This window comes from Aquila chrysaetos, chromosome 4 (assembly GCF_900496995.4).
Source record: "Aquila chrysaetos chrysaetos chromosome 4, bAquChr1.4, whole genome shotgun sequence".
NCBI classification, from domain to species: domain Eukaryota; kingdom Metazoa; phylum Chordata; class Aves; order Accipitriformes; family Accipitridae; genus Aquila; species Aquila chrysaetos.
The window spans coordinates 52,057,793-52,076,734 of record NC_044007.1 but is presented as its reverse complement, the minus strand read 5'-3'; the positions used below and the strand labels follow the sequence as shown (position 1 = coordinate 52,076,734).

The following is an 18,942-nucleotide window of genomic DNA, read 5'->3' as shown; positions in this document are numbered from 1 at the left end:
CTGTTAAAAAATGATTTATTTCCTACAGAAGAAAATACTGGGAGAACTTCCACAGGTGGAAGGAATGTCCCTTTTAGATACCTGAATTACAAAGCATCTAATTCATTCACACACATTATTTGTACAAGCACCAGTTTTAGAGGAGATGCTCCAGGTCAGGCTTGCTGATATTTCTGCCCACTTTGTGCTAACCATGGAAGAATACAAATGAATCTCGCACATGGGATATGAGCAAGTTTCAATAGATTAATTTAGGTCTCAGCTATACAAGGTAACCACTGCCAAGTGGTCTAGGGAATGCCATCAGAGCTCACCAGTTAGTCCACTTTGAAAGCAGGATACACTTACAGTTATTACAAGTGTTAGTTCAGAAGGGACTAGGGCAAAGTACCTGTAGCGCTGTAAATTCATGCCTTAGCTTACTTCTCTCTAATCTTCCTATGTCAGACACACTGATGAAAGGCGAGATTTTAAACTGATTGCACTGAGCAAATCCAGAAAGTTGTCTGATCACTGAAGTTCACATTCAAACTAGACTTCCTGGCTTGGCTTAGCTGATTAGGAATGGAAATCGGTGTAAGTAGCTGCAGAAGAATTTGGTCTAGCTTAGCTGAATCATTTAAAAAGTCCTTCTACACTGAAATCCTGTAGTATCTGTTTTCTCAGACAGCATGATTCAAAATCCTGATGAGCTAACCAGCTGGATTCTGGTCTTGCCTCTGCTGGAGGCTCGGATAAAGGTGCCCTGAGCCGTCAGTCCTGACACAACTACCTTCTGTCAGGAGCTTATGGAAGTACCGGAAAAAATATGCTTTCCTTAAGGCAAATTCCGACTTCCCTTGGAATTTTCAGAAGCTCATAAGTACTTACGGAAACAACAATACTTATATTGTGTCTGTATTGTACTTCTTTTTTTGATCACTAGAGCATTGAAAATACCGTGGTGTTATGCACAGCACAGGAACCACAGTGCAAAAAGAAACTTGATCGGCATCATGTAATGAAGAATCACTTCAAAGTTTATATCTTTCCTGTGCAGGTGAACAGTTTATGTTTTAGCTATACAGCTTTCCTGAGGGAGGAAAATAAATCTAACACAGAAGACATTGTTAAATCACAATTACCTTTTCTGTGTTTGTTTTTTTTTTTTTAGCTGATCCCATCTCTTCAGTGATAAACAAGTTGGGAATGAGGAAAATGTATTGTGTTGTTTCTAGAATTAGTGCAGTAATGTGCTTACATTGTAGCTGTAAGTCCATTATAGAGTTCCCTAATGAAACTAAGGCCTGAACAGCATTCATATCATGTTAAATAAGATTTTGGTTACTGTGCATGTACTAGTTTCCTAAAAGTTCGATCCCTTTCATATATTGAAAAGGTCTGAGCATGTGTCCCCTCCGACATGTTACCACTGATGGCTTTGCTTTAAAATGAAACATAAGTTTTGTTTAAAAAATAATCCTGTGGGCCCATCACTTTTGCCCACCCTGCCAAGGTTTGCCAGTACTTCAGCTACCCTAATACAGGATTTGTGGGGCTGTGCTATTATATTAATTTAATAATTTTGGTTTAAAATTTCATTTTGCTAAAGTATAGAATTTTTTAACCAGATTATTTCACTGATGCCCTCCACCAAGAAAACCCACAAACTCTTTCATTGGCACAATGGGGAGACAATGGCAAACTTGGCTTCTGAGTAAATCAAGAAGGGGAGTGACAGCTGCTTTGCCATTTGTGAGAGTCAGGGCTCCAGCTGCGTGTCTCAGAGGAAGGTGGACAGAAGCTCTGCAGAGAGCTGTGCTGAAGGCAGGCATTACCACACCTTCTCCCACCTCCCACTGCTCTTTCCCTCCCTCTGCCAGAAGCTACCTCCTCCTGGGATTGCCCAGAAGGTAGCTAATCTATATTTTAAATAGGATAAAGAGAAATATTGAATGTATTTCTCTATTCATCCCATTTCAATAATGCTGCCATACTGATGCGAACTTTTTCCTTTTACAGTCCTGCGAGAGCTGACAACAGGTTAAGCAATGAGGATATGACTCTGTTGCAGTTGCTAAGTATAAACAACTGACCGTAGATGACAAAAGTTGAAGAAATGAGAGAGGGAGAGGAGATCAGATTAAACAAGTAGGCCCAATTCATTTCCCTGTTAGTTACATTAATTTTAACAGAAATTAATTTAGTTCAGTGTGATTAAGCCAAGACATAAATAACTGCTCAGACACTTAAGTGGGAACAGCGGACACCTGTTAGAGGTCACAAAATTGAATTTAATATAAGAAACAATGACAAATAAGACCAAAAAAGGGGGTCTCAGAAGTCAAAGGTCCTTTCTCTTCATACAAAGAGCAAATAAAAGAAATATTAGAAAAGAATCAATTTCTTTCTAATTATGGATATCTATAAGAAACACAGAACATTGTTAAGGAATCAGACACAAGAGCTATATAAGCACCAGTCTCCCCGGGTTTTCTATAGGTTACTAGATTGTTCTGAGAGTGACTGCTTTTGAAACAAGAGCAGTTAACGTCAGATTCAGCATCCCTTCTCACAGCGCCTTGCAATTTCAATATGTTGTAGCTTGCAAAGTGGATTAAAAAGCAAATTAGCAATTTTGGAGATAGACTGATGAAGCAAGACTGGTCTTATTCTATATATTCTAGATATACTTTAGTAGCCCTTGACAAATTACTGTCATTTAGCCTTAGAAGCACTGTCACTAAGGAAGCAAAAGAACGAAATACGATGAAGTGTATTTCATTAAAAATGTTCTTATGATTCCTCTTTTCTGACATGCAACACAGTACCTCAACCCATTTCAAGACAAAAGGACACAGATGACAAATGGTGTTACTTGGCAGGCAAGAGGCACGATGGAAAACCCCTACAATGCAGCTGGGGAGTCTGCCACATAACGGGTTTGTTTGTCTGAGCACAAGGCATTGTTAAGCAGTATGCTTTGCTGCTTATTGCAATGGGATGCTGCTAGACCTCTCCCACAGAATCAAATTCACCATAGGTAGATGGTCACTAGATTACAGCCAACTAGCGATCTGCTGGATGATGCGCTGAACTGATACAAGCATACTTATGGTTCAAGTCACAGGCTGGAGGTCAAAGTTGGAGGCTTGATGGGTCTATGTCTTGATTTGCTGCTTTTATCATGCAAGGCCTGGAATGGATTCTCGGGTCACAATAAAGCGTGGTCCTGTTTTCTGTGTACTGATGTACTGACTAGCACCACAAGGGAAATGGCTGCTCAAGTTTATCTTTCCCCCTTGCTTCAAAAAACAAGTAGCTCCCTTAACAGCTCAAGCCAGAAACATACTGGAATGGTAATTTTTTCAAAAGACTGTTTGATTATTTTGTCATACAAGAAAGGTAGCATAAGAAGATTAAAAATCTGGCTTCTGTGAAGTCATTAGCCACGCTCCTTCTAACTTCAGAAGTTCAGAATTTTACCTGAAAGATATTAATGCAAAAGTCTGCTTTTCTTTTGGAAAGTTGGAACCTACATTTACTTCCATCTAGTATTTTCCCAATAGTCTCCTGCTCTTGCTGTTTCTAAGTACAAGAAATATGAAAGACCAACAAAGCTTTAGGTATTGGAAGAGAAAATGCTGCAACAAAAAACTGCTGAATGAAGTAACAGAATGTAAGAGCAGTTGGGTTTCTCTCGATGTTCTGAATTCTGAAGATGCTTAATAACAAAGTGGCATTTTAAGTTTCTTACAAAAGATATCTTCTCACTAATATCAAGTTTCAAACCAAAAATACAATTCCTCACTAATACTCAGAGAACCAGAAAGCAAAAAATACTTTTTTTATTTTTAAATAGACTTGGTGAATAATCTTGGGAAATTCTAGTGAGTCTTTCTTCAGTAACAGCTTGATTTAAACTATTATTACATTTAGCAATGTGAAACACAAAGAGAAACCTAATATGCTAAGGACATTTCAGCAAACCTCCTGTGACAGAAAACTGTAGCTGCATATTAAAACTATCTGGTGTATTAGTAAAACAGCAGATAAATGAGTAGTAGATAATTTACTTGGATTTTCCAAGGTCTTTGACAAAGGACAGCAGAAGACGCTGTAAGTACAAGCTAAATCACCATGAGGTGGGAAAGTAGTTCTCACGTCTAAAAAAAAACGGAAGACGCAGAAGACAAAACGGAGAAATAAAATATCTAATTTCAGCATGGGAAAAGATAACTGTGAGGTCCCTGATATCCCATGCTTCCATGTCTCCACATAGGAAGCCTGTTGCTTAATATAGTATCATCTGAAAAAGATGACAAATAACAGAAAAATATTTATTATTCAGACCCCCAAACAATTACAGCAATGCCACTTCTGGTTCCTGCTTTTAACACTCTTCATAGCAAATACTCACTCTTCTGTAAAGATTAATCTCCACAAAAAAGGCAAAGTATTCCTAAATGTCTGTAAGAGGACAAGCTGCAATGCTTCATAATAATAATTCAAACCTGGTCAAATACAGACGATAGACAAGAAGAAAATCCAATGACAAGGGAGGTTGATACTTTAGTCTGGGGCACTCTTTTCTGAAATAAGTAATAACCAATCACTCTCTATATAAGAGAGTGCTGGAAAGGACTGTAGGTAGGGAGGACTTCTTTGCATTAGACAAAAATGGAGGTTCTAGCCATTTGTGCAATCTCGTTCCAGAGTAATCATTCCAGTGTAATGGTCTGAGGTGCTTCAGCTACTTTCAGTTTGTATTTCCTTTCTTTCCCATCTCCTTTCTGAGAGCGGAAGGGAATGTTGGAATTTCCTAGGAATTAATTCTTCTCTTACATTTCCTCACAACATTCCTGCAGCATTACAGCCCATAGTGAGACCTCTCTAAGGCCAAAAGTTCACAAAACTGATTTCCCTTCTTGAATTACTGAATTGGACCAACTGTTAAAGACAGTCTTGAGAATTGTGGAAAAAGAGGTAGACTGACACCAAGAAGAATAATATTTCAAAGCTTTTTCTTCTCAGAGAAAAATAGCCAAGCTTTTATATCAGGCTTAGTCTTGTAGCTAGAATAGTGATAGTTGTCTTGTAATTTTTTTTGATATCTTGCCAGCACCCAGCCCTGCTGTCTCAGCTGAGGTAAATGAGAAATTGTCATCAGCAGCAAATAGGTTGCAACAAATTCTAAACCTGTTCTTGCTCAGAAAAGCATCAAAAATGCTTTAGGTTGCATCCTTTGGCTCACTTGGAGGCATTTTTCTCTAGCTAGCCTCTAGGTCAGAAATTAACTGCTGCTACCTCCCTTCCCTATCCAAGGTAGGACTTGGCCCATTTTTCAATATGTCCTTTACGAACCAACATTCTCCCTGGTCTTACACTGCTACACAACCAGTCAAGAGGAGAGAGAGATTACCTAACTCTGAAAGGGGTGTGGGGGCATGTGTGTTATCTGAATTTGTTTGTGAAGGTACTGAGCAGCTTTTGATAGCTACAGGGAGGTATGTTGTAAACTCTCTGTAATGAATACTTGTAGACATGAATGTTTGTGCATACCTTCACTATAAGAACAAGTTGAAGCCTGCACCATTTAGATTGTCTTACTTTTCAGAATTACACCTCTCTGAGCCTCTTCTCCTGAAGAAGATTTTATGTGAACATTGTATAAATTGGAAGAGTTTCTAGATAAGCTTTATGTGACTTTTCTTGACTGAAGCTAGAGATTACAAACAACTTATAACTTATTCTCAATTGGAAAAGCATTTAATAATAGATTTGATTAGAAAGAGCATTCATCTGTAAGATCCCTTTATTGCAAATCATATTTGAAATAAGACAGGATTCAGTATTTCAGATAATTATACTGCCTTCTTTAGAAGGAAAAGCAATCTCTCTCACAGATTACTCTGAACAAGTCTGATACTACAATATTTATTTCTGTGGTATATGTATTTTTAGAACTGTCATGAGTTACAAGGCTGAGAAAACAGTCAAGTGATGTTTATCCAAAAATGTATTGATACATACAATGACTTCTTTGTCCTATACCTTTGGTTTTTTACTTATGAAAAATTAAACTTCTGTAACTTGTGGAAGTGACTATAAAAGCCTAATTTAAGGTCTCAGCCCTGCCAGCAACCCTACATGAAAAGCCTCTACTGATGAGAAGCCCCTGCTGAATCTATAAGGAGTGTACACGGTTTTGGTTTGGGGGAGCAAGAGGCTGGAGAGGAGAAAAGATGTTCAAACTCTTCTTTAAGCTATCAAGTCAAAGGAAGAGATAGTAAAGATCCCTTTTATCCCTACCCTTTTCATACCTCAGTAAATTGTTAAATGGCAAGCCCAATGTCTTTTAAAGGCCCACCATCAAATTCACTATAAGGTTCCAGGTTTAATCTGGAGAAAAGGTGTCAAGAAAGCCAGCATTTTTTCTATTCATTTAAAAATGGTCAAAATTTTCTTTCCTCAGCCCTGGTGTTGCCATGATGAGCTCAGGATGCAGGACGTAAAATTTCAGACAGTATCTTTTATGAGACCAGCTGACATAGCTGGGAGGAGTAGATCAGCTTTGAAGCACACCAGCCTTCCTTAAGTCTATTATGCAAGCAGAACCTTTTCCACATTGTATAGTCCAACAGCTATTTTGGGTAGTAATTTAATTGTGTTAATCAGTTACGCAGTTTATCCAATTATGTGACACTTAAAACCAAAGTGTAGGCAGACACAGTACATTCATATCAGACAGGGATTTACAGTTCAAGATGTAGTGCTTGTGGAAAGGGCTTTGGAGTCTTTAAAAACTTCAGTTTTATATGGCACCAAGACTGTGGCATATCCAGAACTCAATGTCTCCATCACATTTGGCACTGATGCCCAATTATTCAGTATAGCCTACTGAATCACCAAAACCACTTCCTGCAGTGGACTTTTTGTAAATCTCTTATCCAAGTACTGACCAAGCCCAGCCCTGCTTAGCTGTATGAAATCATAGCCTAAGGTGGTGTGACTGCAAGCACAAACAGCATACATCTGTCATTGCAGCTCAGTTAGTAATCCAGTTGCCTTCTTCAGAAATAAGCCTTCCTTTCAAGGCTGTCATAAGATGTAGTCTTATAGGAAAGGTTACTTTCCTTTAGTAAAATAATATGAGTAGTGTATATTCAAATATCAGCATTTCTTCTTTTACATATTCTGGTCAATGATGAAAAAACTGCCCATGTTGCACAACGCTGGTTGAGTTTGACAGTAACTTCCTGTTCTGACCACTAGTTGTCTAGAAACTATTAAAATGGGTAAGAAAAGAAGATCTAAAAAATGATAAATTATACCACCATGGGATCATTTTATGAACAAACACAGATTTCTACAGCTACTCAAAGCCTTTGACAAGATTCAATAGAGCAAATTTTTTCAAGCCTGAGCGTTTAAATTTAGGTGCCTGAATAAAAAATAAAAGGCACCTGCCTAAGCATAGGTTTAGCAGACTGATTGTATGTATCCATGATCACATTTCCAGAAATGTTAAACTTCTACAGCTCCTACTGATTTTAGTCAACATCTCTGACAATCACAGCAGGAGATCTGAAAATTATGGTCTATATTTGTATTTGGAAAAAAAAGTAATAAGTTTACACAGATGCAGGCTTCTGTCAGGGCATATCCTGATCTCTGCCTACAGCTTGAATAACTATGCTATATGCAGGACTGATGTGCAAGTATTCTTGCCCCCCAGCCATGAACAAGAAGCAGCGCAGCTGCTGTTGCAGCCCATGTACTATTCTAACAGGGCAGCTGCTGTATCCTTTGGAGAAGCAGGGTGTTGCCTTACAAGTAGTTCCTCACAGTTATGGAAGCATGCCCTGTACACTCCATGTTCTCTGACTTGTTTCACCTTGAAATATCCTGTGCACTAATTCAGGGTGAGCCTGCATGGACCTAGAGCTCCACCGAAGTCACAAGGTGGATATTCTGTGTGCAAGCTCCCAATGTCCTGTCTGCCACACGTAACAAAGCTAAATCCTATACATATGGTAGGTATACTTAAACACTTAGAGCAGGACTGGAAATAAATCTGAATTAGAGCATAATTTGGGGTTTTTTTTTTAGCGGGTCACACTAAAGATTTGGTGTTATTTGATTATAATAAGTCTGTACGGTTAGTGTTATAAAAAAAGGTAGTTTCTTTCCTGTTTCTCTTTGTACTTATGCTGGGCAAGACCTCTAGCCCAGTGCATCTGCATATAAAATGAAAGAAAATTTATAACAATAAGATCTTGCTACACTTAACAAGGATGTATCACTCCCCCACCCCTCAGTAAATTATTTTGCTGGAGGCTACATCATTCTCTCTGAGTAGTGTGTTGGGAGTTGACAGAGGCGTGAATAATTCACCTTGTATGAAGCCTCCCTGAGCCGAGCTGAGCTGCAGCATGTTGGCCTGGCCTTTGATGCAGACTGGTTGGGCAGGTTCCTGGGCGCCCCAGGAACCGGTCTGACAGGCCTGTTATGCCAACAAATTCTGGTATGATTCCATGCACTCCAGAATGCAGAAACCTGCCCAGCCAGTTAAATGAAAGGCATATTAGGTTATCCATTGCACATTGTATATATCTTAGGTGCAGCAGATCTCCTCTCGGCATTCTCTAGTGTGGTCCACAGTGGCTTCCTCATCTTACTTACACTTGAGGTTTATAGCTGGAGGGGAAGTCAATAGTAAATATTTATCACCCCGATCAAGAACAGAACTTTTCACAATTCAAACAGAAGGGTGAGTTTTGAAAGTCTTTCTTTAAAATTAATTTAATATAACCTTAAGCAAAAATTTCTCTTATGCTTGAAGTGGTATAATGGCTATCTCCTTAATGTGTCTTAGTACTGCCAGTCTCTATGGTGCTTGTTGACAGGATTTTTGTGAGTGCAGCTTTTTGATCCTTCTGCGTGCAGCTGAACATCATATGCTCTGTCTGCAAGAGTATCTACTGGAGAGACAGTTCAATGAACTAAGCACAGGAGTGAGAGACAGAAACTCCACTGCCAATGACTTAGTATTTTGAGCAGGTCACTTAAGTATTGCCTATTGGTCTTCTCTTTTATACAGTGTTTTTATAATCTTTGTCTCGTAACAGCACTGTCATTGACAAGGCATAGTGCCATTACAGTAAGATGTGTGGTTACTAATTCTTGCCAGACTAACTTTTTTAATTCTTCAATTTTATGGAGTGAGTTAATTAAACCTAGATTTACATATTGAGAATTGGCTTCATGGTAAGATAGGAAACGTACTTGTCATTCTTACTACTTTCTTTCCATATACTTATTAGAAATTTACCTGTTTAGAATGAATAACGGTGGTGGCAATGGTAACAAAAAGCAGTCCTAATCATAAAGAGTAGGCAGACCTGAAAGTTGTACCTGTATCTGCAACTGAATCCATTCACAGGTTCTGTGTCGAATAAGAAAAATTAAACAGCGTGAAAACAAAAGCTGTGGAATCTGGTAACTGATTAACTACTGGAGCACAGAAGTACTTGCTGAGCTGAATAGAAAGGAATGAAGACAGGTTTTGTCATGCCTGTTAGGACAAAATAACTCTTTAACCTAAGTAAATGTGAATCTTCTCACCATCTGTGTAACTACATTTTTGAAAACCCTCACATAGGTACTTCCATCTCCCTTGAAATCTTACTTTTGTCTATCTTTAAGTGAAACAATTCCTATTCTCTTTCATGATGTTAAAAAAAAATAAAATAAAAATCAAGAGTCCCCAGTGGATATAAACCACTAGATACAAAAATATCTATACAGGATTATGTAAGACTTTATGGTAGTCACACAACAGGAAGCTTCATTTATGGAGGTGTTTACTGTCAGCTATTTCCAGGTTGATGCAAAAATGAACATTATTACTCTTTGGTAGAGTGCCAATAAAAAGGCCTCCTGAGCAGCTTAAAAACTCAGTGAAAAGCAGATTGAGATGACCTTCTCATTAGCAGCATTGTATCTGTGTTTAAAAGTTTTTCTTCAAAGTGTGGGAAAACAGAAAAGAACATAGGGAAAGTTTTGTACTCTCATGGAAGCTAATAATATTAATCAGGAAAAAACACTTAATTTTTATAATCTCTGTTGATTTTGCTATCAAATACTGAAGGAAAACTTCCTGAGGAATAAACCATTTTCAAAAGAAAAAATTATAGCTGGCTGAACTGTATAGTTTGCACAGGGACTCTGTAGAGTCTATAAAATGCTACAAGAGAGCTTTGATTTCTAAAGCTATGGGATTTTAACACAGCACATTTTAAAAATTCAAACCAAATAAATCAGTTTTTTCAAAATCCTGCTTGCCATCCTCTCTCTCTACAGTTTATGTGTTCTGTTTTATTTGGGTTTTCCTCAGCTGCTTTTTTTAGGGGGCAGGAAGGGCAGGGGCTATTGTTTGGTGATTTTTTTCTCAAAAGGTAAGTAAAATATTATTTCCTATACGTTGTTTCTCTTTTGCTTGTTTTCCTGTCCTGAATTCTTGTCGTTCACTACAGTGAAAGGTAGGTGGCATGATTCTGTACACAGACCTGTAAACTTTTACTTCAGCCTTCCAAGCCTGAAACAGCCTTCCAAAGCTGAGATAAATATGCATAACTACTCAGACTATTCATGTTAACCTGAGAAACATCAGTAGGAGCAAAACATTTCCACATGCAGCTAACACAAATAGGTGCTGCTGCCTAGAGTCTGAGGAACACTGCACTGGGGTCCTGCAACAGCATCCCTCAAGTTGCTTTTTTTTTTTTTCTCCATCAAGTCTTTCTAAAAGACCTGAGAGTTTCAGTTGAATAAATCCTGGCTGTTTCTGACTACAGATGAGGAGCAGTGAAAGCACTTCAAAGAAGAGGGTTTCTTAAAGTGAACAATGTTACTGGCATCAGGGAATTTGATCTTGGCTCGATTTCAAAGTGGCTACGCAAGCAGCTTGAGAACAATCAAATTCAACTAGTGGGGGTGATGGAGTGGCTCCTCCCTGTTTTTCCAGAGAAAGCACCTACCTGTGCCAGACAGCAATGGTGTGCTCTGTGCACCCTCCCAGCTGTAAGAAATAATACCATTCAGAAGACTGCCAGCTCCTACACTCCCAGTTCAAATCCCGTTTAGGCAGCAGCTGAACTGTGGCACATGCTCTTATTTGCTGCATCTGAAGTTGGGCTCCTTTGATGTCCTTATTGGCAACTGCAACATAAAGTTCATTAAATGAACATGACTATAGAGAGTTAAGCAATGTATTTATCCCTCAGTACAGATCTGCAAGTAAAGAAGGTTGTAAGAACACTGTCCATGTATGTATATGTGCAATCTACTAAATCTCATGCAAATAAATAAGGACTTCACTATTTTATATATATGTATATATATTTATATATACAGGAAAAGAGTGAGATATTTACCATTGTGTTTAAAGCATTTAAAACATTTAAATTGCAGTTCCCCAGTGGAATTCAAAGCTGGTTTTAATCTTTACATTGGAATTTAAGGTAATAGAAGCAAAAAATATAAGCTTTCTGCTAATGTTTTTTAACCCTACTCTGTATGCATATGCAGTGAGCTAGGTCATCTTCTGCTACCTGAATGGTTAGAAACACTGATGCAGCCTCTGTACTACCCCACAAAAAAGGGGGTGGTGGTGTGTAAATTAAAGGATATTTTTTATTTTTTCTGTGCTGCAACATTGCAGTACTCTTTCAATAGAAATTCAGTCGCTAGTTGATTTGCTGGTAAATAGGCCAGTCATCAAGAAGGAAGGCATTACCAATAAAGCGTAACTGAAAATCAATAGTTTCACATACTGTCAGATTAAACATTTCAGACCAGCCAGGTCTAAAATGCGCTAGGATTAAGTTAGATTCTCTTTTTGCAGGGTTGCTTATGGATAAGTATTCTGCCACCCAGCTTAATGTGCCATATCAAGGGTTATTTTGAAATCTGGACATGAGCCATGACACCATTGAAAGTTTCATATCTGTTCAAATGCAACAATGGTGAAGCATTTTTCCCACAGTTTTATTGTCTAGGTGTGTGTGTTTACTCTTATGAGATGAATGAGATGCAGTTCCAGTTAGACTAGTCAGCTTAAGACATCCAATATAAGTGAATGTGGAATATCAGACTCTTCAGTAGTTCTCTAGAGCCAAGGATCTATACAGTAATTTGTGGCCAAGTATGTGATTATGGAATACATAAAATCAAATAAATCTGGAAGGGAGATAAAGGTAAAGTTCAACAGCTGGTCTTAATCCATTATCACTTATTGTTAAATAGATAAGAATAACACTGTAGAAGTTAATGAATTTATTTTGCTGTAAAGTTCAACATAAGAGAGTATGAGAATAAACTGCTCACACAGTTTATTGGGAAATAAAATGGATGACACAATTATTTTCCAGAGTGCTTCCTATAACTAGAAAGAAAGGTCCAGTTTATGGTAAAATACCTGAACAATCAGCAAGAGGGCTATTTTATTGCTACTTATCAGATCTGTGCGTATATATGAGATATCTGTTTCTCTTAACTTTGAGGAAATGACTACTTTCCTACATCACAAACTTTTAGATTATAGAAGTTTCAAAGCAGAATAAAAAGCTGCCAACAAGCATTATTTAAGATGACTGGAGTGTCTATCACAAGGTATTATGACCATTTCTTCCATAAGATGTAGCTAATTTTAATTCTGCCATATGTGTACTGATATGATCATGGATCAAACTTACAATGTAAGTAATATGCTGCTGAGCTACTGAACATTGGATTCATTTTATTTTAGTTAAAAAATAACTGGTTAAACAATGGTGAGGAATGAGCAGAAAAGTTAACTACAAGATTTTTCAAAGTACTTAAAAATTCAAGGTATATATTTGATGGGAAACCAAAAGTATTTTCAACAAAGGTGAACAACAGATTTAAAGTCTGCTTAATCACGGGTCATCTTGGACTCCCGTCTGACAGTATTTCAAAATACTGCAGAATCGTTGAAATAGTGTTTCAGATCCAGTTTTATTTATGCTGTAGCTCCATATTTATGATACTTTCTGGAGATGAGTGATCTGAGTAGTGTAACAAGAGTAAGATGGAAAAGCTACTAACAATTATTAAATACCCGAACACCTAACTGTTTTCATACAGCTATTAATAATCTAGAATGTATGTGTTTGCAGCACTGGCTCTTGCAAACTGATCGCCATGTGTCTTCTAACCATGCCACTAAGCTGTGTCTGCAAGTGTTCTTACACTCACCAAAACAGTCCAGTGCAATCGTGTGAAGGCAGAATAGTAGTAGTTAAAAGCTGTGTTTTGTTTCTATTTCATTACTAAGGAGAACTACAAACTAGAAATCAAGGGGTTTATCTCACGGCAGACAGTAGGGTTGGTCCCAATGAATGAAAGAACATTGAGCTGCAATTTGGGAAAAAAAATCACATCGGCAAAAATCTCAGAAGTGACACAAAAGTTCGGCTGCCTTATGCCATACTAATTATATGAGCCTACCCATTTTCATACTCACATAAAACATTAAAATATGCTCTAGGCTGTTCTGCTGCACGCTAAATGACAAGCCCATGGAATCTGTTAAGATCGGGGGGGGGGGGGGGGGGGGGGAAGGGGGAAAGGAGGGGGGGAAGCATCGCAAGTACACTTTCTGTGTGTAAACCCCAGCAATCAGGAGACGACAAATCCTGCCGAAAAGGTAGGTTTGGCAGCATAACCTGGATGCCAGCTAGCACTGCTGCCACAGTAGTATATCCCTCAGATCTTTACACCTAAACCAGCAAGAATTTCTTTCAGGTAAGCTATGCCTGTATGGGCACCATTTGTTCTAATGCAAGCTCTCACGCACCCCCTTGCTTTTCCATAGTGTTTTGTGCCTGCTGCCGTGCTTAACCGTGGCATCTGCCAAGGCCTGGCTCATCCCCTTGGCTTTCTTCTGGCTGCTCTGTGGAAAACCCAAACGCCAGGCCAGCCACAGGCCGAGGAGGAGAGGGCTAGGACAACGCCCGTCGGGCGCGATGAATGTCTGAAACGGTGGGGCCCGTGGGAGCTGAACGCCGGGCGTCCCGCCCCGCGGCGGCTACCCCACGGCCGGGTGGGAGGGCAGCCCCTCACAGCCCCGCTCTCGCGAGAGCAGTGCGGAAGCCTCGCGAGAACTGCCCGGACCCCACCTCCCTCCGCAGGAAAGGCGCTCGGCCCCGGCTTTCCCTTTTCCCGCCGTTTCGCGCGGAGCTGCCGGGAGCCAACCAGGTAACGGCGCGCGCTCTCCTCACCGCCGCCGCCTGGTAACGGCCGCGAGCGTGCGGCTCCCGCTCCGCTCCGGGGACGGGCTCCGCCACAGCTCCCCGCCGCCAGCGGGGCCGCCCTCCCGGGCCCGAGTCCCCTTGGGTTCCCGCGGGGCACGTTGCAAGCACTGGCCTTCCTTCCGCCGAGAGCCCCCGGCGGGGGAGCGGGCCGCGCTTGCCCGCTCTCTCCGTTTCGGAGGCTCCGGCCGGCCTTGGGCCGGTCGGGAGAAGGGGCGTGTGGGACATGCCCGACCCCTCCCTTGCCGTCCAGACTCCTGGGCGTGACCAAGCCTGGCGGGAAACTGGGGCGGCTGAGGCGCGTGTGATGGCTCCCGGCCGGCAAGCTCTCAGGCGCTGGTCATGGCAGGATTTCTCAGAGCACCCCGGCATGTCTTACGAGTGAGTTTTCTCTATAGTGTTTGTGCAGAGGGAAAGGGAAAAAAAAAAAAATCACCGCTGGGAGGTACAGGAGAGTTGAGTTTGTAGGAGCAGCTGGTGCTCAGGGGCGTCAGGGGTTCAGGAAGCTTTGTGCTCTCCAGGATCACAGAGAGGCAATGTGTTCCTGTCCGCGAAGTATAAATACAGATAAGAAGCTTCTGTGCTTCGGTGCTAACTGCCAGTGCTGATGAAGGCGTGTGTAGGAAAGCAGTCGTTTATGAAGCTGTGCAAAGTCTTACGATGCCGGAGGGAGTTGGTGGTTGGACGAAGAGGGAAATAGAAATATTTAGATTGTTCTGCGAAAGGGTTAGTCAGGAGGATAGGAGCAAAGCCCCGTCTGAGAGAGCGGCCCTGCTCCCTACCTGCGTACAGCAGCAGCAGGATATTCGGGAGAGGGGCTGGCATTGTACTTCCTTTCCCCTCTGGCAGCTTTCAGTTCTCTCCCTGCCTGCAAGCGTCTGTACATCTAGCTCAGGCGTTTTTTTCCCTAAGGACTGGAAAGTCCTTTCTTAGGACCAGAGAGTAAGCTAAGAAGCTGACATCACTAAACGCCTTTTACACCTGTGCCACTGCCCAGACCTGTTAAAGGCTTTACTTGAACACTTGTTGGGGACCCTCTATTTGAAGACAGGTTGAACACCTGCAGAAAGCAGTGTATCATTTGGGGATCTTGAACCAGGTGAAGCTTGGGAAAACATGTTGCTCTCTTTTTCCCTGTTTGTATTCAGTGACTGTACTACTAATCATTTGCAGAAACTCTGAGCAAGTTTTGTGCATTTTTTTTTTCTTATAGTCATCTTTGGGGAAAAAAAAACCTCAAAATAAAAACACTAGGGACAGCCTTTACTAATTCTAGAGTCAGATGCCTTTTTCTTGAAAATGATTCATCTGACATACATCTAAGACAGTAAGTGAGAGCAAGTTTGTTGATTTCACTGCCCTAACACTTGACAGAGAAAAAGATGGTTTCTGAAATATCTGTTGTTGAAGGTAGAAAAATAAGAGTTTAAAAGACATTCCTAATGTCGCTAGGCAATCGGTTCCACAAAGAAGCATTGTAAGATGGCTTAATGTGACTGCACACAAAGTGGAGCATTTCAGCTGCAAAGATGCAAGCAGATTATTGTTCAACTTCTGCTGAAGAATTGTAGGCATTGCTAATTTGAAAAGGTAATTTTATCTTCAATTAAGGACTTCTCTTAATATAAGAACATTTGCTAACTTGAAACCAGGTACTGAAATGGGCACTGAATTTTCTATGAGCACAGCATGTTAAAGCAAATATGGAGCTACCTAATTAATGATTACTGAGTGTTCTGTCAGCTCCACTACTGTAGTGTTTAAGTATCCTGTTGTGGTTTAACCCCAGCCAGTAACTAAGCACCATGCAGCCGCTCACTCACTTCCCCCCCGCCCCGCAGTGGGATGGGGGAGAGAATCGGGGGGAAAAAAAAGGTAAAACTCCTGGGTTGAGATAAGAACAGTTTAATAGAACAGAAAGGAAGAAACTAATCATGATAATAACAACAATAATGATAAAATGACAATAATAATGAAAGGATTGGAATATACAAAACAAGTGATGCACAGTGCAATTGCTTAGCACTTGCTGACTGATGCCTAGTTAGTTCCTGAGCAGCGATCCGGCCCTCCCAGCCAACTCCACCCAGTTTATATACTGGGCATGACATCACATGGTATGGAATACCCCTTTGGCCAGTTTGGGTCAGCTGCCCTGGCTGTGTCCCCTCCCAACTTCTTGTGCCCCTCCAGCCTTCTTGCTTGCTGGGCATGAGAAGGTGAAAAACCCTTGACTTAGTCTAAACATTACTTAGCAATAACTGAAAACATTAGTGTGTTATCAACATTCTTCTCATACTAAATCCAAAACATAACTCTATACCAGCTACTAGAAAGAAAATTAACTCTATTCCAGCCAAAACCAGGACATACTCTTATACTATAGAAAACATACAGTTCAAGTGTTCCTGTGTTGTTGAGAATAATGCTTTCTTCCATTTATTCTAAAGACAGCCAGACTGAAAGAAAAGTGACTTGCTTAAGGCTGCACAGAGATATGAGAAAGGAGACTGGAACCAAGGCCTCCAGGCCTTACACTAGGTCACTGACCACTGGACTGAACATTTTATCATGGTGACTCTAGGGGAGCAGCTAAACCGGTAGCTGTATTCAGATATTCTACGTTGCTTGAAGGCTCTTAAGATAGGCAATGCAGCTTCTTGACTGATTTTAGACCTTCTATCATCTGAACTACAACTATAACTTGTGCCTCAAAAATTAGAGCGCCACTTGCTCATTTTATTTGTCTGTTTAGACATTGTGGTTTGCTTGCTCAGGCTGCTCCTTCAGGAATAGTACAAAATACCTGAGGGGTTTTTTTTTCCTATTGAAATTTGTATTACAGAGTAATAGAGATAGCTGTGTGCATCTGGTAATGAAACAGTACCTGTTCAAAAGTGTTTGTTTAAAACTGACCGCATAAAAATGGGGAAAATTTGGAATGTCTGGTTTCATATACAGGGAACTGAAGGACAGGGAGGTTACATGAATATTTCAATATTGGACATCCAGTGCCGATAGAATTGAACCTTACCTTGGCTCAGACCCAGATCTGAGTACCATGCTTCCCCTGCAGTTTACCTGAGGGCATCATCTGTGCTAAGAAACCCTTTAAAACAAATAAGAATTATGGGTAAGATTGTTTGGAGTTGTGTAGGCAGTCTGGCTTTTAAGACAGAGCTGTCTGATAGTTCTTGTCAAATACTAATGTTTTGGAGGTTTATAAATTTTGAGATTACTCTCCTATTTCCTTTTCATCAGGGAGTGGGAATAATTTCAATGTAGAATCACGAAGACTTCAAGGGAATATGAGCTTTTTTTTGCAGAAGGGTGTCATTTGAATCCATGTTTATGTAAAAGATGTATATATACAAACACATCTCTGATAAAACTTCTGACAAATGCTTTTGCTGACAGCCAGATTTTGGAAGCATGGGTTACTTTTGGCAAGCAGGAATTCTGTTTAACTGTAGCTTTACATAGGAAAAGAAGACAGACTTCTAAGCATCTTAATCTAATTTTAAGTTTATAGCTGTTTAAGGGCGGGGGGGGAATTCTGTTAGTTTATAACTACTTTTAGCAAAATACTTAGCATCTTCCACACTTTCAGGGGGGCTGTCAGTATACAGTACAGCTTGGCAAGGATAGGCAGTAAGCTATGTATTTCGTCCATGGCTGCAAGTTACTCTGATAAATGCAAATGTAATTGTTGTCAATCTGTCATTGCAGGCATACACCTGTCTTCAGAAACAGTTTCTTAAGTATGTAATTTAAAACTTAAACTGTGAGAGTGAGCCAGTTCTGCAAATAAGTCAAAGAAGTTAGGAGCAGAAAAAGGCAAGATGAATGCATCTGGAGGAAGCTGTGGGAGCCCTAGTTCTGCAGAACCTACAGGAGATTTCTTCAAGGAATTGTGGTCCAAACTGAAAGAATGTCATGATAAAGAAGTACAAGGTAAATTGTTAAAGTTTGGGTTCACAGAAGGCTGTCTGTTACCACAGAAAATCTTTGAACCAGAGTACCACTCTGTCTGCATGGACTATATAGATTTTTAATGTCTTATGTTATGTGGGAAGTTGGACTGGAGGATTACAAATGATCCTTACAGATTGACCACCTAAGCCTGGCTTAACAGGATTAGATTTAAACTGTCAACAAGTGATTTGCAATGATTTGCTAGGTCAGTGAAGAAAAAGTAACACAATGTTACATGGTATCTGTGTTTGCTTAGGAAGTTATTTAAATGTTACTTTACCTTTAATGGATTATGATTCAAAGTTTCCAAATCAAGTTATTCAGTGGAATTTTTTGCTTTTTTCTTTTGCCTTTGGGTTTAGTCATTGGGTTCAGATACATTAAAATGGTTTGCGTTGTTTATTTCCCCTAACTTGTGCAAAATACCGCTGCAGATTAATATTACTGAAAAGTATTTCTTCAGTTTTTAGTGTTCCAAATCTTCTCAACAAAATTTATAATTGAGCCGCTTATTCTTATGTTAAGTTTTGTGACCTGTGATGTCAATTTTACTATGGATTGACTGTTAGTGTCCATTTGTTCTTCAGTAGTGCAGGAAATTAATAACACTCAAAGTAAAGATGAATTATTACACTATGTATTTATATTCTTA

At 40.0% G+C, this 18,942-nt stretch overlaps 2 protein-coding genes across 3 annotated transcripts in view; one reads left to right on the top strand and one right to left on the bottom strand.

Annotated features, from left to right (window-relative positions):
* LOC115340055 overlaps window positions 1-14,093 on the bottom strand; it is a 48,260-nt gene extending 34,167 nt beyond the window's left edge. Inside the window, exons 1-2 of the mRNA XM_030010847.1 lie at window positions 13,862-14,093; window positions 11,079-11,202 (exon numbers count right to left, since the gene is read on the bottom strand). Of these exons, the coding sequence (XP_029866707.1) occupies window positions 11,079-11,202; window positions 13,862-13,877 (140 nt within the window). The 5' untranslated portion in view covers window positions 13,878-14,093. The remainder of the gene's footprint in view (window positions 1-11,078; window positions 11,203-13,861) is intronic.
* Window positions 14,094-14,190: 97 nt separating this feature from the next.
* RBBP8 (RB binding protein 8, endonuclease) overlaps window positions 14,191-18,942 on the top strand; it is a 39,739-nt gene continuing 34,987 nt past the window's right edge. For both annotated transcript variants that reach the window (XM_030012621.2, XM_030012622.2), the window contains exons 1-2: window positions 14,191-14,696; window positions 18,045-18,269. In XM_030012621.2, the coding sequence (XP_029868481.1) occupies window positions 18,158-18,269 (112 nt within the window). In that variant the 5' untranslated portion in view covers window positions 14,191-14,696; window positions 18,045-18,157. The remainder of the gene's footprint in view (window positions 14,697-18,044; window positions 18,270-18,942) is intronic.